The 24,386-nt window shown below is 41.6% G+C and overlaps 1 protein-coding gene across 5 annotated transcripts in view; it reads right to left on the bottom strand.

The window, feature by feature from the left end:
- Nucleotides 1-24,386, bottom strand: part of NSUN6 (NOP2/Sun RNA methyltransferase 6) — an 82,181-nt gene that overhangs the window by 12,786 nt on the left and 45,009 nt on the right. For all 5 annotated transcript variants that reach the window (XM_025264325.3, XM_025264328.3, XM_025264324.3 and 2 more), the window contains 2 exons: nt 15,831-15,950; nt 11,785-11,929 (listed from right to left, as the gene is read on the bottom strand). In XM_025264325.3, coding sequence (XP_025120110.3) covers nt 11,785-11,929; nt 15,831-15,950 — 265 coding nt within the window. The remainder of the gene's footprint in view (nt 1-11,784; nt 11,930-15,830; nt 15,951-24,386) is intronic.

Below are 24,386 nucleotides of genomic sequence, written 5' to 3'. Positions count from 1 at the left end.
CCTGGCTTCAGACTATACTACAAAGCTGTAGTCATCAAAACAGTATGATACTGGAACAAAAACCTGAAATACAAATCAATGGAAAAAGACAGAAAGTCTGGTGCTAAACCCACACACCTATGGTCACCTAATCTGTAACAAAAGAGGCAAGAGTATACAATGAAGAAAAGACAGCCCCTTCAATTAGTGGTGCTGGGAAAACTAGCCACTTACATGTAAAAGAACGAAGTTAGAACACTTCCCTAATATCAGACACAAAAATAAACTCAAAATGGATTCAAGACCTTAATGTAAGGCCAGGCACTATAAAACTTGTAGAGGAAAACATAGGCAGAACACTCTTTGACATAAATTGCAGCAATATCTTTTTCAATCCACCTCCTAGAGTAATGAAAATAAAAACAAAAATAAACAAGTGGGACCTAAATAAACTTAAAAGCTTTTGCATACCAAAGGAAACCATAAACAAAACACAGCCCTTATAATGGGAGACAATATTTGCAAACGAAGCAACTGACAAAGGATTAATTGCCAAACTATACAAACAGCTCATGTAGCTCAATATTAAAAAAACAAACAACCCAATTAAAATATGAGCAGAAGACCTAAAAAGACATTTCTCCAAAGAAGACATACAATGGCCAAAAAGATGGTCAACATGGCTCACTCATTATTAGAGAAACACAAATCAAAACTGCAGTGAGGTGTCACTTCAAACCAGTCTGAATGCCCATCATAAAAAAAAATCTACAAACAATAAATGCTGCAGAAGGCATGGAAAAAAGGGACACCCTCTTCCCTGTTGGTGGGAATGTAAATTGGTACAGCCAATACTGAGAACAGTATGGAGGTTCCTTAAAAGACTAAAAATAGAAGCACCATATGACCCAGCAATCCCACTCATCTGCATATATCCACAGAAAACCATAATCCAAAAGGTACAGGCACCACCTCAATGTCATCACAGCACTCTTTACAAAAGCCAAGACATGGAAGCAACCTAAATGTTCATCAACAGAGGAATGGATAAAGATGTGGTACCTATATGCAATGGAATATTACTCAGCCATAAAAAAGAACAAAATTATGCCATTTACATGAATGGGCCTAGAGATTGTCATACTGAGTGAAGTAATAAGTTAGACCCAGAAAGACAAATATGATATTGCTTATACATGGGATCTAAAAAAAAAAAAAAGAGTACTAATGAACTTAGTTACAAAACACAAGTAGTGTTACAGAAGTGAAAGAAAACAAACTCAAAGTTACTAGGGAATAAGGTAGGAGGGATAAATTGGGAGAGTGGTATTGACATATACATACTACTATTTATATTGCTAACTAACAAGGTGCTACTGTGCAGCACAGGGAACTCAGTACTCTGTAATGCCCTATATGGGAAAAAAAATCTTTAAAAAGGTTGGTTATATGTATTTGCATAACTGAATCACTCTGCTGTACACCTAAAACTAATGCAACCTTGGAAAGGAACTATGTGTGTGCTATGCCTAGTCGCTCAGTGGTATCCGACTCTATGCAACCCCATGGACTGTAGCCCTCCAGGCTCCTCTGTTCATGGGGACTCTCTAGGCAAAAATACTGGAGTGGGTTGCTATGCCCTCCTCCAGGCATGGGTCTTCCTGACCCAGGAGTCAAACCCAGGTCTCCCACACTGCAGGCAGATTTTTTACCATCTAAGCCAACAGAGAAGCCCAAGAATACTAGAGTGGGTGCCTATCCCTTCTCCAGGGGATCTTTCTGATCCAGGAATCAAATCGGGATCTCCTGAATTGCAGGCAGATTCTTTACCAGCTGAGCTACCATGGAAGTCCTCCCGTAAAAGTTTTTTTTTTTTTTTTTTAAAACTCATTTGCTCTCTGCCCTATTAACACAGAAAACTCCTGAGGCAGATGCAATCATCAGGAATTTAATATCATAATCTAGAATAGAAAGTAATGAGAAACAATTTCTCCATTCAACCAAGTAGCTGGTTAAGCTGATTGATTTACATGTAAAAAAAGGTTAAAGACGTCATTATTATTGAATAAACTGATATAGCACAAGCCAAGGTTTAATCAAGCGAGACTTAGCATCCTCAATGTCAGAAGCCACACTTCATCAGAGCTAGGACCTGAAATTAATTCTAGTCATTCTAAGGGCTGATATTTTCTTAAGAAATCTTACTCCAGACAGCCCCAGAAAGAGAGGGTACCTTTCAGGTTCTAGCCAAACATACCAGTTCTACAATTCCTCGGTCTCCTCACTACTGTAGCCATGAACAAGGCTGTGCTCTAGAACAAGTCTACACATCCCCAAATCCGATCTCCCACGGGTTTCCCTTTGCATTCACTTACATAACTTTCTCCACTCCAACTTCTCATCTGTTTAGTGTTACTGGAGAAAGTCATGAAACCAAATGGGTCTGCTTATGCTACCTAACTGTAAGATATTATTGCTAACTGATTTTACACTAAGTTAGCTGATTTCCTACAGCACCCACTGCAATGTTTCAAGTCACATCTCAAGAGAACCTTCTGCTTTTCTCTGACTGCAAAGCTATTAGACACAAGCTCTTATCAATTTAACTTTTCTCTATCTACAACCATCCTTGCTTTCTTATCAATTGCCTCCAAAGAAATATCTTATCAAGGTAAGCATTTTTAAAATTTATTTTAAAATTTTATTTTTAAAATTTTTAACAACTTATTGACCAAAGACTTATTAATACATCTTTTGTTACCTGAATGTGATTGACCAGAAACTTAACAAATTGCTGGCCACAGGCATTAGTTTCTACAAAAATTCCCTGGTCAATAATGTGTTAATACACACTGATAAAATCCTCTTGAAAGATATGCCAATTTATACTACCAATAGCATGAGTGTAATTATGTTATAGACCTTTTATAATCCCCCCATTATATGGTCACACTGTCTTTGTTGCCTTTCTACTGGAAGTTACCTTTTTCTCACTGATTTGTTTAAAAGAGCTTTTTGCACATCAAGGATATTAATCTCACCTTTCTCAAATATTTTACAAATATTCCCCACAATCTGCCATCTGCCATAGGTTTTTAAACATACATAAATATTAGGCATTAAATTTCTCTTTTTCTTTGCTGAGTTCTATGTTTGCTTTCATGCTTCAAAATCTTCCCCCTTATGAAATCAAATAAATGTTCATCTATATGTGCTTCTTGTTACCATCCCAGCTTAATTCCTGACAGTAAGCTTTAATCCATGTTGAAGTTACTTTTGTGTATAATCCTTTCCCCACGCTGTGCAAAAAAAAATCATCTCAGAACTATTTATTGACAAATTTACTCTTCCCTCTGGGTTTGAAATGCTAATTTTATCATATGCTAAATTTGTACAGATATTAGAACCTATTTCAAGTTCTGCTCCAAATATGCTCGTAATTAAGCTCTATTTTCCTGACCTCCAAGTTAACCCATTTCTACTCTGCTGTGTGATGCTGAGGTGGGAACTCTGAACTACGATACTTCTTTGCCTGCTGATTTCAAGATTCACCAACAGGAGGCAGAGAAGCAATGAAGGTGGATAGAGGATGGACAATAAGAGGGGTGGAGGACAGGAGACGATCCTTCCCGAAGGCTTGTTGTTTCTGTCTAAACAACCCCAGGCACAGCCCTTTGCCTCAGCAGCTAGTTTCCAGCTTTTTCCCTGAAGTATCACAAAGCGGATAGAGCCCCCTACCTCAAGCGGCAAGTTCCAGCTACCTGAGATCACCTGCTCTGAATCCTGAGTAGCAACTAGGTAACACCCTTTTCCTTGGCGTTTTGAATCCTGGCTCCAGGGAGCCTCTCCCCTAAACTTTGTGGAGAATCCAGAAATAAACCCGTGCACTTACAGTCAATGAACCTATGGCAAAGAAGGCTAAAATATACAGAGGAAGTAAAAGAAAGTTTTCAATAAATGACTTTGGGAAAACTGGACAACAACATGCAAAAGAATGAAGTTAGAACATTTTCTCATGCTGTATATTTTTTTTAAAAACTCAAAGTGGATAAAAGTCCTAAATGTATGATCAGAAACCACAAAACTCCTCTTAGAGAACATAGGTAGTATACTCTTATAGAAATCTTAGCAATTTTGTTTCACCTCAGCCAAGGAAAACAAAAGCAAAAGTAAACCAATGGGACCTAATCAAACCTAAAAGCTACTGGCACAGAAAAAACTACCAACAAAATGAAAAGACACCTTCATTGGAGTAAACGAGCTGTCTCATAAAGGTTAAAATCCAAAGTACACAATGAACTCATAAAACTCAGTATCAAAAAACCAAAAGCTACTCAATTAAAAAATTGAGCAGAGGACTTCCCTGGTGATCTGATGGTTAAGAACCCACCTGCCAATGCAGGGGACACAGATTTGAACCCTGATCCAGGACGATCCCACATGCTGCAGAGCAGCTAAGCCCGTGCACCACAACCACGAGCCAGTACTCTAGAGCCCATGAGCCACAACTACTGAAGCCCACAAACCCTAGACTCTGTGCTCTACAACAAGAGAAGCCACCACAATGAGAAGCCTGCATACCACAACTAAGAGTAGCCCCCATTCACCCCAACTGAAAAAGCCTGCATGCAGTAATGAAGACCCAGTGTGGGCAAAAATAAATAAATAAGTCTTTTTCTTTTAAATGAGCAGAGAACCTGAACAGGCATTTTTCCAACGACAAACAGATAGCCAACAGACACATGAAGAGATGTTCAACATCACAAATCATCAGGCAAACACAAATAAAAACTACAATGAGATACCACCTCACATCTATCAGAATGCATGTATGTTCAGCTGCTTCAGTCATGTCCAACTCTTTGCAACCCCATAGACTGTAGCCCACCACACTCCTCTGTCCATGGGATTCTCCAGGCAAGAATATTGGAGTGAGTTGCCATTCCTTTCTCCAGGGGATCCTCCCAACCCAGGGACTGAACTTAAGTCTCCAGTATTGCAGGTGGATTCTTTACTACTGAGCCACAGGGAAGAATGGCTATAGTTAAAAAGACAACAAATAACAAATGTTGGCAAGGATGTGGAGAAAAGGGAACCCTCCTACACTGTTGGTAGGAATGTAAACTCATGCAACCATGATGGGAAACAGTATAAAGGTTCCTCAAAAAAAATTAAAAACAGAACCACTACTAATGAAAAGACCAAAGAAGCACAGACCAAAAAGGAAAGAGAACACTTTCAACATTATAGACCAACTAGACCTACCAGAAAGGTTTTCCCACAGAAAACTCTATGTAACAGTAGAATACATACTCATCTCCAGTGCACAGGGATCATTTTCTAGGACAAACCATAGGCAAGGCCATACTACAAAGCTCAACAAATTTAACAAAGGTTAAACTCATACAATATTTGTTCTCCCACTGAAACGAAATGAAAATAAAATTATTAATAGAATGAAATTTAGGAAATTTCAAGGACGTGAAAATTTTAAAACATGCTCCTAAATAACCATAGGTCAAAGAAATGACAGGTATAGATCATAAAATGCTCTGATGTGAATGAAAACACAACATACTAAATCTTACAGGAAGTGGTGAAACAATGTTCAGAGGGACAATTATAACTATAAATACCTACATTAAAAAATCTCAAACCAACAACTCAGTCCTTCCATTCTTAAGACACTGAAAAAAGATGAGCAAAGCAAAAACAAAGCAGAAAAAAAAAAAGAAAACAATAAAAATTAGAGTGGAAATTAATGTAACAGAGAAAAGAAAAATGAGAGATTCAACAAAACTGAAAGTTGGCTCTTTGAAAAACATCAACAATATTGACAAAACTTTAGCTAGACGGACCAAGAAAGAAGATTCAAAATACTAAAATCGGTAATTAAAGGGGGACACTGCTCCTGGTCTTAAAGAAGTAAAATTGATTATAAAGGAATACTATGAACTGTACTGTTGCTGTTTAATTGCTCAGTTGTGTCTGACTCTTTGTGGCCCCATGGACTGCAGCCTGCCAGGTTCCTCTTGTCTATGGAATTTTAGAATACTGGAGTGGGTTGCCATTTCCTTCTCCAATAAACTATATAAATAACTTAAATGGGCAAATTACTAAAAAGATACACAAACTACTGAAATTGATACAAGAAAGAGAAAATGTGAATAAACCCATAATAAGCAGAGACTGAAACATTTTTTTTAAATCCCACAAAGAAAAGCCCAGGCCCAGATGACTTCACTGATGAATCCATCAAACTTAAATACCAAGTCTTCAAAAATTCTTTCAAAAACATAAGAGAAAAGCATAATTTCCAACTCATTCTATGACCAGAGACACCAAAACCTGACAAAGATATTCCAAGAAAGAAACCACAGACCAGTATCTCTTACAAACATAGACACAAATATTCTCAATGAAATACAAGCAAACTCAATCCAACAATATATGAAAAAGATTATACACTATGCCCAAGTGGGATTTATCTCAGGAATGAAAGGTTGATTCAAAAATCTGAAAAGTAATCGAATAAAGGTCAAAAAACCACAATCATGTGAGTAAGATACAGAAAAAGCATCTGACAAAATCCAACACCATTTCATGATTTTAAATATCCAACAAACCAGAAATAGTAGTAAATTTCTCAACCTGATAAAGGCTGACTATGAGAAACCTACAGTTTTAAGCCACCTGAAAAAAGACTAATCAGGAACCAGATATGGAGGATCCCTGTCACCACTTCTATTCAGCATTGTACTAAGGTTCTAGAAAGGGCAATGAGGCAATGAAATGGAACAAAAGGCATCCAGATTAGCAAAGAAGAAACTGCAGATGAACTAACTTGAAAGACTCATAATTCCCAATTCCAAAATTTCCAACATGGGCTTTCCTGGTGGTTTAGTGGTTAAGAATCCACCTGCTAATTTGAAGAAGGCAATGGCACCCCACTCCAGTACTCTTGCCTGGAAAATCCCATGGATGGAGGAGCCTAGTAGGCTGCAGTCCATGGGGTCGCTAAGAGTCGGACATGACTGAGCGACTTCACTTTCACTTTTCACTTTCATGCACTGGAGAAGGAAATAGCAACCCACTCCAGTGTTCTTGCCTGGAGAATCCCAGGGGCGGCGGAGCCTGGTGGGCTGCCGTCTATGGGGTTGCACAGAGTCGGACACAACTGAAGTAACTTAGCATAGCATAATGCAGGGGACACGGGTTCGACTCCTGGTCCAGGAAGATTCCACATGCCAGGGGCCAACTGAGCCACAACTACTGAGACAACGCCCATCCTCTGCCACAGAGAAACCACCATCAGGAGAATTAGTGCACTGCAATGAAGAGCAGCCCTCGCTCTCTGCAACTAGAGAAAAGACGACACAAACAGATGCAAAGATATACCATGTTCTCCAATTGGAAGATCAATATTGTCAAAATGACTATACTACCCAAAGCAATATGTAGATTTAATGCAAATTACTAATGGTATTTTCTACAGAATTAGAGAAAAAAATCTTAAAATTTGTATGGAAACACAAAAGGCCCCAAACAGCCAAAGCAATCTTGAGAAAGAAAAACAAAGCTAGAGGAATCAGGCTCCCTGACTTCAGTCTATACTACAAAGCTATAGTGATCAGAATAGTATGGTACTAGCATTTAACATGGAGAAGGCAATGGCACCCACTCCAGCACTCTTGCCTGGAAAATCCCATGGACGGAGGAGCCTGGTGGGCTGCAGTCCATGGGGTCACTAAGAGTCAGACACGACTGAGCGACTTCACTTTCACTTTCATGCATTGGAGAAGGAAATGGCAACCCACTCCAGTGTTCTTGCCTGGAGAATCCCAGGGACGGGGGAGCCTGGTGGGCTGCCATCTCTGGGGTCGCACAGAGTCGGACACGACTGAAGCGACTTACAGCAGCAGCAGCATTTAACAAAGAAATACAGATCAATGGAACAGGCAGAAAGCCAAGAAATAAACCTATGTATCTATGGGCAATTAATCTACAGCAAAGGAAGAAAGTCTATACAATGGAGAAAGGGCGGCCTCTTCCATAAATGGTGCTGATAAAATGGGACGGCTACATGTAAAAAAATGAAATTAAAGAACATTCTTTATCATCATACACAAAAATAAACTCAGAATGGATTAAAGACCTAAATGTTAGACTGGATAATATAAAACTGTTAGAGAAAAACATAGGCAGAACACTATCTGATATAAATCACAGCAATATCTTTTTCAATCCATCTCCTAGAGTAATGGAAAAAGAAAGCAAACAAATGGGACCTAGTTAAACTCAGAAGATTCTGTATAGCAAAGCAAACCATAAACCAAAGGCAACCCACAGAATGGGAGAAAATGTCTGCAAACCACGTGACCAACAAGGGATTAATCTCCAAAATTTACAAACAGGCCATATGACTCAAAATCAAAAAAAAAAAAAAGGAAAAAAAAAAACTTAATCAAGAAATGGGAAAAAAAACTCTAAAAAAAACATTTATCCAAGGAGACACACAGATGGCCAAGAGGCACAGGAAAAGATGCTCAATATAACTAATTATTAGAGAAATGCAAATCAAAACTATAATAAGATATCACCTCACACCAGTCAGAGTGGCCATCATCAATAAATGGCCAACAATAAATGGTGGAGAGGGTGTGGAGGTAAAGGAACCTTCCTACACTGTTGGTGGGAATGTACAGTCACTGGTACAGCCACTATGGAGAACAGTATGGAGGTTCCTTAAAAAACTAAAAACACAGCTACCATATAATCCAGCAACCCTACTTCTGGACCTATATCCAGAGAAAAACATGGTTCAAAAGGATACATGCACCCAATGTTCAGCACCATTTACAACAGCAAATACATGGAACCAATCTAAATGTCCACTGACTGATGAACGGATAAAGAAGATGTGGTGTACATATACAATGGAGTATTTACTCAGCCATTAAAAACAACTAAATAATGCCATGAACTCAAATCGGACAAAGATAAATATCCTATGACATTACTTATATGCAGAATCCAAAACAACGATACAAATGAACTCATTTACAAAACAGAAACAGACTCACAGACTTAGAGAACAAATTTATGATTGCTAAAGGGAAAGGGTGTGGAGGAGGGATCGACTGGGAGTTTGGGATTGACATACACACAATGCTATATTCAAATTAGATAACGAACAAGAGCCTACTGTATAGCACAAGGAGCTCTGCTCAATACTCTGTAATAACCTAAACTGGAGAAGAATAGATACATGTATACATACATCTGATGCTGAGGCTGAACTCCAATACTTTGGCCACCTGATGTGAAGAACTGATTCATTTGAAAAGACCCTGATGCTGGGAAAGATTGAAGGCAGGAGGAAAAGGGGATGACAGAGGGTGAGACGGCTGGATGGCATCACCAACTCAATGGACATGAGTTTGAGTAAACTCCAGGAGCTGGTGATGGACAGGGAGGCCTGGTGTGCTGCAGTCCATGGGGTCGCAAGGAGTTGAACACAACTGAGCAACTGAACTGAACTGATATATACAACAACCACTTTGCTGTACACCTGAAACGAACATGTTGTTAATCACCTATACTCCAATATAAAATAAAAATTTTTAAGTCACATGAATCAAGCAAGAATATACAATGGAGAAAAGACAGTCTCTTCAATAAGAGGTGCTTGGAAAACTGGACAGCTACAGGGCTTCCCTGGTGGCTCAGAGGTTAAAGCGTCTTCCTGGAATGCAGGAAACCCGGGTTCGATCCCTGGGTCGGGAAGATCCCCTGGAGAAGGAAATGGCAACCCACTCCAGTATTCTTGCCTGGAGAATCCCATGGAGGGAGGAGCCTGGAAGGCTACAGTCCATGGGGTCGCAAAGAGTCGGACACGACTGAGCAACTTCACTTTCACATTACATGTAAAAGTATAAAACCAGAACACTTTCTAACACCAGACACAAAAATAAACTCAAAATGGAGTAAAGACGTAAAATAAGACCCACGACCTATAGTAAGATATGACACTATAAAGCTCTTAGAGGAAAACAGGAGGAACATTCTTCGACATAAATGGCATCAAGATCCTCTCTGACCCACCTTCTAGGGTAACTGAAATAAAAATAAACAAATGGGACCAAAACTTAAAAGCCCCTGCACAGAAAAGGAAACCATAAATAGGACACAAAGACAACCCTCAGATTGTGCGAAAATAATTGCAAATGAAACAAGAGACAAAGGATTAATCTCCAAAACATAGAAGCAGTTCATGAAGCTCAATATCAAAATAACAAACAACTCAATCAAAAAATGGGTGGAAGACCAAAACAGATATTTCTCCAAAGACATATAGATGGTCAACAAACACATAAAAAGATGCTCAAAAAAAAAAAAAAAAAAGATGCTCAACATCCCTCCTTATTAAAGAAATGCAAATCAAACTACAAGGAGTTATCTCCACACACCAGTCAGAATGGCTATCATCAAACAATCTACAAATAATAAATACTGGAGAGGGTGTGGATAAAAGGGAACCCTCTTTTACTGTTGGTGGGAATGTAAACTGATATAACCACCACAAAGAACAGTATGAAGGTTCTGTAAAACACTCAAAATAGAACTACCATGTGACCCAGCAATCCCACTACTGGGCACATGCCCTGAGAAAACCGTAACTCAAAAAGACACATGTGCCCCAACATTCACTGCAGCCCTATTTACAGTGGCCAGGACATGGAAGCAACCTAGATGTCTACAGACAGACGAACACATGAAGATGTGATACATGTATCAATGGAATATTACTCGGGCATAAAAAGTGACCCAACTGGGTCATGTGCAGTGATGCAGATGAACCTAGAGTCTGTCACACAGAGTGAAGTAAATGAGAAAAACAAATATCATTCATTAACACATATATATGGAAAGTAGATAAATGGTACTGATGACCTATTTGCAGGAGAGGCAGAGACAGACGTAGAGAACACACTTGTGCACACAGCAGGGGAAGGAGAGAATGAAACAAATTGAGAAAGTAGTACTGACATATACACACTACCATGCGTAAAATAGACAGCTAGCGGCAGTTTCTGCATAACACTGGGAGCCCGGTGCTCTGTAGTGACCTAGAGGGGTCGGATGTGGGGGTGGGAGGGAGGCTCAAGAGGGAGAGGATACGTGTATACATACAGCTGATTCACAGTGTTGTACAGCAGAAACACCAAATTGTAAAGCAATTATCCTCCAATTAAAAAATTGCTTTTTATAAATCACATGAATCGAACAGCATCTAATCAATAAACATTCCAGGAAAACAACGCCCATAATTGATTAAAATACGCAAGCTCCTTGAGTAATTTATGAAATAAAGTCTAAATAGAAACAAAGATAGAGAAATAGAGTGATTTAACCAATGCAATATTTTATTCCAGAACAAGAATCATTGCAGTTTTTCCTTTCTAGTTCTACATATCACCAATTCCTCAAGAAAAATGAAACACGAAGAATCATATAACTGAAAGGCTTATACAGAATCTCAACTTCCTGAGCTGTAATACGAAACTAAAACAAACAGGCTAAGAACAAAGAGTTTGACCAAGTCTTGGAGGTTTGATTCTGTATTTAAAACCGGATATTCAAAGATGAGATGAAAAGCAAAAAAGACATCTATTATGCCAAAATATCTTAGACCCATGACACAGTTTCAAGGCCCTATGGATATTTAGGGGATGGCACAAAGGCAGCAAAAGCTGACTGTAAATGCCAATTACAGAAGCCTTTGAAAGATAAAATTTAACTCACCGTCTGTGTCCTTAACCATATCAAGTTTAAGGGCCTTTGTTCCATCGAAGCAAAATGCCCGGATGGAATTCAATCCTAACAATAATGCATTCTGCTTTATTTTTTCTACTTTTTTGGGTATTTTATCCAGTGCTATCACTTCTCCCTAAAAAAAAAAAAAAAAAAAAAAAAAAAAAAAGAAACATAAAAAAGTGCAAATACAAAGGAAGCATGAAAATTATCAAAGAAAAAATCTCATGAATAATTATACTCTTCCCCACTTTCCTGTTTCCCCCAGTTTTAAAGGTGAATTCATCATCCAAATGTATACTAACTTTACATCGACTACCTATTAAGCATTTCCTTTTAAAGAACACAATCTTGCCAGATAATTTTCTTATAATGCCCATCTACTTTTACTCCACAGAACTCAAAACTGAACAGCAGTGTTAGCAATCTTCTCCCAGGTGGTGCTGGTGGTAAAGAACTTGCCTGCCAATGCAGGAGATAGATGTAGGAGACATGGGTTCAATTCCCGGGTCTGGATGATCCCCTGGAGGAGAGCATGGCAACCCACTACAGTGTTCTTGACTGAGGAGCCTGGCGGGCTACAGCCCATGGGGTCACAGACTCAGACACGAATGAAGCGACTTATCACGCAAAGAAACTTTAAAATATCCATTTGAGATAAATATTAAAATATCACCAATTTGATATGCCATGCTCAACTCTGGAAGAGCATGTTTTTCTGAGACATTTGCCTTCTAGAACTCTGAGATGCAAACGAATGTTACTTGTAAAATCCAGCCTTTATCCCAGTACTTTCTGAGCTATGTACACGTAACAAAAATTCATGTGAATTCTGACAACTAAAGACAGAAAAATATAATCCTGTATCACAGCAAAATGTTCTGAACTATAAAAAATAGTTCAAAATAATTTTACATGGAACCACTTTAAGTCAAAGTCAATAGGGACTTCCCTGGCAGTCCAGTGGTTAAGACTTCATGTTTCAAGGCGGGGGGGGGCGGGGGGGGCGGGTTTGATCCCCAGCTGGGGAGCTAAGATCACACATGCAGCGGTGCAGCCAAAAAAAGAAAACATGAAAAAACAGAAATAATACTGCAAAAATTCAATACTTTAAAAATGGTCCATATCAAAAAAAAAATCTTTTAAAAAAGTCATTAAAGAGAAGAGGCTACAGTTTTCTGAACAGGCTGTGATATTCATAGTCAAAGCTATGGTATTTCCAGAAGTCATGTATGTGATGAGTTGGACCATAAAGAAGGCTGAGCACCGAAGAATTGAAGCTTTTGAACTGTGGTGTTGGAGAAGACTCTCAAGAGTCCCTTGGACTGCAAGGAGATCCAACCAGTCCATCCTAAAGGAAACCGGTCCTGAATATTCATTGGAAGGACTGATGTTGAAGCTCCAATACTTTGGCCACCTGATGCCAAGAACTGGCTCATTTGAAAAGACCCTGATGCTGGGAAAGATTGAAGGCGGGAGAAGGGGACGACAGAGGATGAGATGGCTGGATGGCATCACTGACTCGATGGGCATGAGTTTGAGCAAGCTCCAGGAGTTGGTGATGGACAGGGAAGCCTGGTGTGCTGCGGTCCATGAGGTTGCAAAGAGTCGGACATGACTGAGCAACTGAACTGAACTGTGATATTCACATATTTGAAAACGCTCTGTGAAATGGTTCTGCAGAGATAGTGACACAAGCTCTTCATTGTCTTTTTCTTTTTTTCCCTTCTTGTGTGACGTATGCACCGACTGCATAGACTACAGTACTGAAGATTTGCTGATCATGCTCCTGGAGGTGACACCAGGTTGAGCAGTCGGCACAGTTCCAATTAATACCGTGATGGACAGGAAAACCATTTCAAGCAAGTGGAACTGGAAAAGTAGGCAAAAACCACCAGAATAAGGTTCCAGTGTAACTACAATGAAGGAGAACGCTGGCTGAAGGCTGCTTTTACAGAAGTGTGAGCCAGGAGGCTACACTTACACAGAGTCTGATTAACTACATTAAAACAAATCAACAATGACAACAAATCAAACGCAGTAATGAAATCTGGGATTCAATTCTGACTCAGTTATTTCTATTCAGGTTCCAGGGGTGCTGGCCCACAGGGACATTGCCTAAACAGCCCCAATTTTTTAAGTCTTCACATATTCTCATCCTCTGCTGTTGACCTTGCAACACTCGGCTGGTCCCAGCTGGTCTCAGCCACATGGTTTCCACTGGCCAATAGGATGACAGCAAAGGTGATGTAGGCAGAGATGCAAAAAGCACTCCCGCAGCATCCTGGTTCTGCATTGTCCTCTGCCACTGCTGACCATCACTACTGCCCTCTGCTGGGCGAACACCCTGGCCCCACAGGAAGCTGAGAGACGCAGGGACCAGAAGCAAGACACTCCAGTGGCCTCAGCTGAGCCAATGCCATCCAACCCAAGTGGGTGAGCCCATCAAGGTCATCAGAACCTCTGGCTAACCCATCACTGACCCAGTGCTAGAGCCAGGCAGGCTGGGATCAACTGAATCACACAGACTCCAGAATGGACTCAGGAGTAAGCCGTAAGCCACCCAGGCTGTGTGGCTGCTTTTAAACAAAGCTGATGCTAAAGCCGAAGGCCACCTGACATGAAGAGCCAATTCACTGGAAAAGACCCTGATGCTGGGAAAGACTGAATGCAGGAGGAGAAGGGAACAACAGAGGATGCGACATCTGGATGGCATCACTAACTGAATTTGAGCAAACTTCAGGAGATAGTGACGGACAGGGAAGCCTGGTGTGCTGCAGTCCATGGGGTCGCAAACAGCTAGACACGACTAAGCGACTGAACAACAACATGGCTGATTTTTCCCTGCCAAATGCACTCCTCGCAGAGTCCTCCCAATCCAGCTGCTCCGTCTCTCTAGGTTCTGTGGCCAAAAACCTAAGGAGTCACCCTCGGTTACTCTCTCATTTCACAACCCACGTCCAACCCACCAACAACTCCTAACAGCTCCAGCTTGAAAATATAGCCAGAACCTGCCCAACTTCTCACCCGCTCTGTGATGTCCCCTGACTTACTGTCTCCTAAGTGGTCTCTCTGCATCTATTGCTCCCTCTTACAGCTTGTTTGAGGCCTTGGCCAATGTAAGAAGCAAGCTCCCATCTCTGGAGCAGGTGTAAAGTCCCCTCAGACCCTGGCAAAGCTCCTCCACCAAAATGCCTCGGGCCTGACCCCATCTCTCTGATTCTCTCCCTTATCACTTAGTCCACACAGCAAAACTACTTCAGGTTCCCCCCAAAAGTCAAGACGGCCTCCAGCCTCAGCGCATTCACCCTTATGATTTCCTCTCACTGGAACATCCTTCCCACCTGTAAATCTTCCCCAAATACCACCTTCCCAGGGCAGCTCTCCCTTGCTACGCACATAAAACTGCAAACTCACTCTCCCGTCTCGCCATATTCCCAAGCCCCAGGGCCTCCCTTTGTGTTTCACCGCAGCCCTCACCACAATTACACATGCCTTATCTTCTACTCATTTGTTATCTGTGTCCCTTTACTGGAGTGTAAGCTCCATGAAGAAGGACATTTTGCTCACTCTGGTTTATTGGTGTACCCCACTACTCATCGTAAGGATAAGTCTTTTTTAAAATCAGTCCAGCAATCAATTAAAATCTGACTCTTGATCAAGAAAGCTATAAGTTCATTGCCTCATTTTAGATCCCTTTGCTGTCCACCTGAAACTATCACAACATTATTAATCAGCTACACTCCAATATAAAATAATTTTTTGAAGAAATAAAGCTATTGTAACTGAAGCTACTAGCATGTATATTTTAGGAACCATCTGGTTTTATGGAATTTGAAACAAACAGGAAAGGTAACGTCAACTCGCAAACTTTTCTTGAGCTGAAGAATCTCAGCTGAAGCACAGAGTGGTTACAAAGGCACAAGCAAATATGCACATGAAGGAAAAAGCAGTAAAATCCGAGCTACAGTTGCCCAAGGACAGACTTCTCTTTCGTGACAGTGACACCATGGGCAGCTCTGCACGGACGGCCTCACCTGATCGTGCATCAGTGCTGCAATGTGTGTTGTTTTGCCTCCGGGTGCTGCACACAAATCTAGAATCTTCTCTCCAGGCTGAGGATCCAGAACATGGCTTACTACAGCAGATGGCAAATTCTATAAGGAAAAAATAAAATGATCGGCTGTCAGTGACTCTAGATCACTTTAAATTTCAGAAACAGAGAAAGTAGAGATTACTGGAGGGACTTCCGTGCTTAAGAATCTGCCTGCCAATGCTGAGGACATAGGTTCGATCCCTGGTCCAGGAAGATCCCACTTGCCACAGAGCAACTAAACCGGCACACTGCAGCTGAAGAGTAGCCCCCACACCACAATGAGATAAAGCTCATGCTCAGTAACAAAGACCCAGAGCAGCCATGAAAAAAACAAATAATTTTAAGAAGAGATTACCGGAGGTAACCCAATACAACATCCTCAGCCAAGAGTATGTTTATTGTAAATATACCAGTGTCAGAAAATTCTCAATTTCCCAGAGTATCTTGTGATCTCACAAGGCATCCATACACACACACACACACGACGCATTTCCCCAACCAATTCACCAAAAAATGCACCCTGTCCTTTTTCAATTCAGTGGTTCTCAATATTCTGAAGGCAAGAGATGTCTTATAAGTGTGAAAAAGCTTTGTATCTTTACCCAGAAAGTGTACAAAACCTTGCCATATGAGGTGCTTTGCTAATTCTGACCTAAGAATCTTCGTTTTATGCCACTGATGCCTCTTAAAGGCATATCTGGGTTCCTATCTCCCCACCATGACCACACTTCAGCAACAGAAAGTGAAAACATTTTAGCTATTTCTGGTTAGCACTCACAAATATATTATGAAAGATTACATAAGCCAAAAGTATCTCCATCTATAGGTATACATTTTTATTAAATTATTAACACGTTATTAGTATTCATTATATAAAGACTGGAGGATGACGGGTCAGTCTTCAGTATGATAGAATAACATTACATAAGCATTTATTTTAAAAATTGCTTGGCAGGAAAAAAAATTAGAGGTTAAGAAACATAGGGCTATTTTTTATTTATTCATTTTTTTAGTGTTTCAGGCCACACCATGAGGCATCCAGGGATTGGATCTGTACCCCCTACTCTGTGAGCATGAAGTCATAACCACTGGACCACCAGGGAAATTCAACATGTGTGCTATTTTTTAAGTTCAAAGGTTTCCATTCATTCTTACGCTGAAACACATCGATTCATAGGTACTCAGAAACTTGAGAGGGTTACAGTGCTCAAGTGAATCCAAGATCACCCCTTCAAAAGAGAAAACCAATGGTGAGGAAGGAGACACAGACAAGCAAGCTCTCCTTCTCTCTGTGCACAGATGGGTGTATACCGATTATTAAGACCAACGCACATGTCAGCGCTCTGCAGCTTCAGTGTCGTGTGGCTGATGACAGGATTTTTACCAAATGTATTTAAAGTGCTGTTTCACCAGCCACTGAAATTCAGAGCTTTTTTGCTTATTACAATGCCACCTGAAAAAGGAAACAGACCAGCGCAGCAAAGCTGACAGGGAGCTCTCATTTGGGTGATCAGCCTAGCCAACGTGGTCACATAGCGTGGTCGTCCACAGTGCCCAGTAAAGGGTCTTCTTGAAGAAGCCAGCGCTCTCTGACCAGGTCTGCGTTAACTAGAGAAAGTCTGACCTCCCTGCCCAGGAAAAGGCAATGCTGGAATGGGTGCTCGCTATTTCCCAAGCTGATGACGTAACAGATTACCGTTTCAAAAAGCTGCAGGTGCACAGCCTCAACCAAGAAGGTACCTGGGATATAGCTGCAATTTCAGCTTTTTATGCCATGTCCAATCATCTTGTTCATTTTGTCAATCTTGTTCCCAACAAAGAATTCTATTGGATGGGCTAAACCAATGATGTCGAAGACACCAGGAGTGAACCTGCTGCTCACAAAATATAAAGACCTGAACGGAAAGATCAATGTTTACATTTCTAACATGTTACATCACAGGACACCACTTGGGGAGTAATTTTTTTTTTTTTAATGTTGAATCAATGGATAGGAAAGAAAGCAAATAAATTTGTCCACTGCCTGCTTGATGAGACAGATCCTAAGGAACATTCGACATCTGGGTCTAGGGAAACCTTTTACGTTTTTACTTTTGTCGTGATCTGAAAGGAACATCAGGAGCAAAGGAGTTCAGACGACGCTTAAGGTATTTCTGATGAACTGATTGACATCTGTGACTTTCAGCAACAGCTGAACATTTTTTAGCTTTTAAAAAATACAGCTACATAGAAACTGGTCTATACAGACTGTGGTTTGAAATAAATTCCTTGTTAACACGATGGTATTTAAAGGCTCTGAGGACTTCCCTGGTGGCACAGTGGATAGGAATCCACTGCCAATCCAGGGGACACGGGTTCAATCCCTGGTATGGGAAGACTCCATGTGCCACAGAGACTAAGCCCATGTGTAACAACTCCTGAAGCCTGTGCACCTGGAGCCTGTGCCCCACAACAAGAGAAGCCACCACAATGAGAAGCCCGCACACCACAACTAGAGAGTAGCCCTCACTCACCACAACTAGAGAAAAGCCCACACAGCAAAGAAAACTCAACACAGCCAAAAATAAAATTTTTTTAATTGTTAAAAAAAAAAAGCGGGGGTGGTAAAGGCACTGGAAGGCAGTGGGAAAATAGAAGCAGGCACAAAGTGATTCTTTCTTTACTGCCTTCTCCATTTCACCTCCAGCGATTTTTGCTTGTTCACTGAAAGATCTTAAAATCATGGTCATCTCAATAGAATTTTAGTCCTTGTGTAGCTTCTTCTTATTTTAGGTTTTAGTAAAAATTATTTCAAACAAGAGAGCACTCACATTTTAAGTAGAAGTGTAAGAAAAAAGCCAAAATCTGACACACTACTGCATGACCTGTTCTATGTGTTACAAATACCACTGCCTTAAGTTGGTGGCCATCTTAAACTTTTCAGGAATCATTTTCATTTATCTAACAGAGATACATGCAAATCCATAAAAGGTTTCTGTGGCGGCTGCGACGGGCGCGCCAAAGCGCAGGCGAGAGGAGCCACCCCATGTCCGAGGTCAGGGGCAGAAGCCAGGGGGACCCCATGCCCGAAGGGCAGCGGCCAAGAGGAGTTACCCCACGTCCGAGGTCAGGGGCAGCGGCTGAGAGTACCAGACTGCGACGGCGCAGGAACAGCCGAGAGGAGCTACCCTGCGTCCGAGGTCGGGGGGGCGGCCGAGAGGAGATACCTAGCATCTGAGGTCAGGGGCGGCGACGAGAGGAGTTACCCCACGTCCGAGGTCAGGGGCAGTGGCCGAGAAGAGATACCCCACGCCCCAAGCCCGAGGCCAGGGGCAGCGGGCGGGAGGAGCTATCCCACGCCCCTAAACCCGAGGCCAAGGGCGGCAGTGGGGAGGAACAACCCAACGACCAAGTCCAGGGCCGGTGGCCGGGAGGACCAACCCCACGTCCAAGGAGCCGTGGCTGTGTGGGCGCAGGAGAGCCTAGAGGAGCTATCCCACGTTGAAGGTCAGGAAGGGCGGCGGTGAGGAGATACCCCTCGTCCAAGGTAAGGAGCAATGGCTGCGCTCTGCTGAAGCAGCCATGAAGAGATACCCCACACCCAAGGTAAGAGAAACCCAAGTAAGACGGTAGGTGTTGCAAGAGGGCATCAGAGGGCAAACACACTGAAACCATACTCACAGAAAACTAGTCAATCTAATCATACTAAGACCACAGCCTTGTCTAACTCAATGAAACTAAGCCATGCTCATGGGCAACCCAAGATGGGCAGGTCATGGTGGAGAGATATGACAGAATGTGGTCCACTGGAGAAGGGAATGGCAAACCACTTCAGTATTCTTGCCTTGAGAACCCCATGAACAGTATGAAAAGGCAAATGATAGGATACTGAAAAGGAACTCCCCAGGTCAGTAGGTGCCCAGTATGCTACTGGAGATCAGTGGAGAAATAACTCCAGAAAGAATGAAGGGATGGAGCCAAAGCAAAAACAATACCCAGCTGTGCATGTGACTGGTGATAGAAGCAAGATCCAATGCTGTAAACAGCAATATTGCATAGGAACCTGGAATGTCAGGTCCATGAATCAAGGCAAATTGGAAGCGGTCAAACGAGATGGCAAGAGTGAACGTCGACATTCTAGGAATCAGCGAACTGAAATGGACTGGAATGGGTGAATTTAACTCAGATGACCATTATATCTACTACTGCGGGCAGGAATCCCCCAGTAGAAATGGAGTGGCCATCATGGTCAACAGAAGAGTCCATAATGCAGTACTTGGATGCAATCTCAAAAATGACAGAATGATCTCTGTTCGTTTCCAAGGCAAACCATTCAATATCACAGTAATCCAAGTCTATGCCCCAACCAGTAACGCTGAAGAAGCTGCAGTTGAACGGTTCTATGAAGACCTACAAGACCTTTTAGAACTAACAGCCAAAAGAGATGCCCTTTTCATTATAGGGGACTGGAATGCAAAAGTAGGAAGTCAAGAAACACCTGGAGTAACAGGCAAATTTGGCCTTGGAATACAGAATGAAGCAGGGCAAAGACTGATAGAGTTTTGCCAAGAAAATGCACTGGTCATAACACACACCCTCTTCCAACAACACAAGAGAAGACTCTATACATGGACATCACCAGATGGTCAACATCAAAATCAGATTGATTATATTCTTTGCAGCCAAAGATGGAGAAGCTCTATACAATCAGCAAAAACAAGACCAGGAGCTGACTGTGGCTCAGATCATGAACTCCTTATTGCCAAATTCAGACTTAAATTGAAGAAAGTAGGGAAAACCACTAGACCATTCAGGTATGACCTAAATCAAATCCCTTATGACTATACAGTGGAAGTGAGAAATAGATTTAAGGGCCTAGATCTGATAGATAGAGTGCCTGATGAACTATGGAATGAGGTTCGTGACATTCTACAGGAGACAGGGATCAAGACCATCCCCATGGAAAAGAAATGCAAAAAAGAAAAATGGCTGTCTGGGAAGGCCTTACAAATAGCTGTGAAAAGAAGAGAAGCGAAAAGCAAAGGAGAAAAGGAAAGATATAAGCATCTGAATGCAGAGTTCCAAAGAATAGCAAGAAGAGATAAGAAAGCCTTCTTCAGCGATCAATGCAAAGAAATAGAGGAAAACAACAGAATGGGAAAGACTAGGGATCTCTTCAGGAAAATCAGAGATACCAAAGGAACATTTCATTCAAAGATGAGCTCGATAAAGGACAGAAATGGTATGGACCTAACAGAAGCAGAAGATATTAAGAAGAGATGGCAAGAATACACAGAAGAACTGTACAAAAAAGATCTTCATGACCCAGATAATCACGATGGTGTGATCACTGACCTAGAGCCAGACATCCTGGAATGTGAAGTCAAGTGGGCCTTAGAAAGCATCACTATGAACAAAGCTAGTGGAGGTGATAGAATTCCAGTTGAGCTATTCCAAATCCTGAAAGATGATGCTGTGAAAGTGCTGCACTCAATATGCCAGCAAATTTGGAAAACTCAGCAGTGGCCATAGGACTGGAAAGGTCAGTTTTCATTCCAATTCCAAAGAAAGGCAATGTCAAAAAATGCTCAAACTACCGCACAATTGCACTCATCTCACATGCTAGTAAAGTAATGCTCAAAATTCTCCAAGCCAGGCTTCAGCAATATGTGAACCGTGAACTTCCTGATGTTCAAGCTGGTTTTAGAAAAGGCAGAGGAACCCGAGATCAAATTCCCAACATCCACTGGATCATGGTAAAAGCAAGAGAGTTCCAGAAAAACATCTATCTGCTTTATTGACTATGCCAAAGCCTTTGACTGTGTGGATCACAATAAACTGTGGACAATTCTGAAAGAGATGGGCATACCAGACCACCTGACCTGCCTCTTGAGAAACCTGTATGCAGGTCAGGAAGCAACAGTTAGAACTGGACATGGAACAACAGACTGGTTCCAAATAGGAAAAGGAGTACGTCAAGGCTGTATATTGTCACCCTGCTTATTTAACTTATATGCAGAGTACATCATATGAAATGCCAGCCTGAATGAAGCACAAACTGGAATCAAGATTTCTGGGAGAAATATCAATAACCTCATATGCAGATGACACCACCCTTATGGCAGAAAGTGAAGAGGAACTCAAATCCTCTTGATGAAAGTGAAAGTGGAGAGTGAAAAAGTTGGCTTAAAGCTCAACATTCAGAAAATGAAGATCATGGCATCCGGTCCCATCACTTCATGGCAAATAGATGGGGAAACAGTGGAAACAGTGTCAGACTTTATTTTTCTGGGCTCCTAAATCACTGCAGATGGTGACTGCAGCCATGAAATTAAAAGACGCTTACTCCTTGGAAGGAAAGTTATGACCAACCTAGAGAGCATATTCAAAAGCAGAGACATTACTTTGCCAACAAAGGTCCATCTAGTCAAGGCTATGGTTTTTCCAGTGGTCATGTATGGATGTGAGAGTTGGACTGTAAAGAAGGCTGAGCACTGAAGAATTGATGCTTTTGAAGTGTGGTGTTGGAGAAGACTCTTGAGAGTCCCTTGGACTGCAAGGAGATCCAACCAGTCCATTCTGAAGGAGATCAGCCCTGGGATTTCTTTGGAAGGAATGATGCTAAAGCTGAAACTCCAGTACTTTGGCCACCTCATGCAAAGAGTTGACTCATTGGGAAAGACTCTGATGCTGGGAGGGATTGGGGGCAGGAGGAGAAGGGGACGACAGAGGATGAGATGGCTGGATGGCATCACTGACTCAATGGACGTGAGTCTGGGTGAGCTCCGGGAGTTGGTGATAGACAGGGAGGCCTGGCATGCTGCAATTCATGGGGTCGCAAAGAGTCAGAGATGACTGAGCGACTGATCTGATCTGATCTGATCTCTACTTGACTTCTTTCAGTTCAGTTCAGTAGTTCCTTCATGTCCGACTCTTTGCAACACCATGGACTGCAGCACACCAGGCCTCCCTGTCCATCACCAACTCCCAGAATTTAATCAAACTCATGTCCACTGAGTCAGTGATGCCATTCAACCATCTCATCCTCTGTCATCCCCTTCTCCTCCTGCCTTCAATCTTTCCCAGCATCAGGGTCTTTTCCAATGAGTCAGTTCTTCGCATCAGGTGGCCAAAGTATTAGAGTTTCAGCTTCAGCACCAGTCCTTCCAATGAATATTCAGGACTGATCTCCTTTAGGATGGACTGGCTGGATCTCCTTGTAGTCTAAGGGACTCTCAAGAGTCTTCTCCAACACCACAGTTCAAAAGCATCAATTCTTCGGCGCTCAGTTTTCTTTAGATTCCAACTCTCACATCCATACATGACCACTGGATAAACAAAGTTTTGACTAGACAGACCTCTGTTGACAAAGTAATGTCTCTGCTTTTTAATATGCTGTCTAGGTTGGTTGTAACATTTCTTCTAAGGAGTAAGCGTCTTTTCATTTCATAGCTGCAGTCACCATCTGCAGTGATTTTGGAGCCCCCCAAAATAAAGTCACCTGCTGTTTCCACTGTTTCCCCATCTATTTCCCATGAAATGATGGGACCAGATGCCATGATCTTAGTTTTCTGAATGTTGAGCTTTAAGCCAACTTTTTCACTCTCCTCTTTCACTTTCATCAAGAGGCTCTTTGGTTCTTCTTCACTTTCTGCCATAAAGGTGGTGTCATCTGCATATCTGAGGTTATTGATATTTCCCCTGGCAATCTTGATTCCAGCTTGTGCTTCTTCCAGCCCAGCGTTTCTCATGATGTACTCTGCATATAAGTTAAATAAGCAGGGTGACAATATACAGCCTTGACGTACTCCTTTTCCTATTTGGAACCAGTCTGTTGTTCCATGTCCAGTTCTAACTGTTGCTTCCTGACCTGCATACAGGTTTCTCAAGAGGCAGGTCAGGTGGTCTGGTATTCCCATCTCTTTCAGAATTTTCCAGAGTCTGTTATGATCCACACAGTCAAAAGCTTTGAAATAGTCAATAAAGCAGAAATAGATATTTTTCTGGAACTCTCTTGCTTTTTTGATCATCCAACGGATGTTGGCAATTTGATCTCTGGTTCCTCTGCCTTTTCTAAATCCACCTTGAACATCTGCAAGTTCACAGTACACGTATTGCTGAAGCCTGGCTTGGAGAATTTTGAGCATTACTTTACTATCATGTGAGATGAGTACAATTGTGTGGTAGATTGAACATTCTTTGGCATTGCCTTTCTTTGGGACTGGAATGAAAACTGACCTTTCCAGTCCTGTGGCCACTGCTGAGTTTTCCAAATTTGCTAGCATATTGAGTGCAGCACTTTAAAGCATCATCTTTCAGGATTTGGAATAGCTCAACTGGAATTCCATCACCTCCACTAGCTTTGTTCGTAGTGATGCTTCCTAAGGCCCACCTGACATTGCATGCCAGGATGTCTGGCTCTAGGTGGGTGATCACACCATCATGATTATCTGGGTCATGAAGATCTTTTTTGTACAGTTCTTCTGTGTATTCTTGCCACCTCTTCTTCATATCTTCT

The sequence above is a fragment of the Bubalus bubalis genome, chromosome 14, assembly GCF_019923935.1.
Source record: "Bubalus bubalis isolate 160015118507 breed Murrah chromosome 14, NDDB_SH_1, whole genome shotgun sequence".
NCBI classification, from domain to species: Eukaryota; Metazoa; Chordata; class Mammalia; order Artiodactyla; family Bovidae; genus Bubalus; species Bubalus bubalis.
Note: the sequence above shows the minus strand (reverse complement) of the source record. Positions and strands in the feature narration are given on the sequence as shown.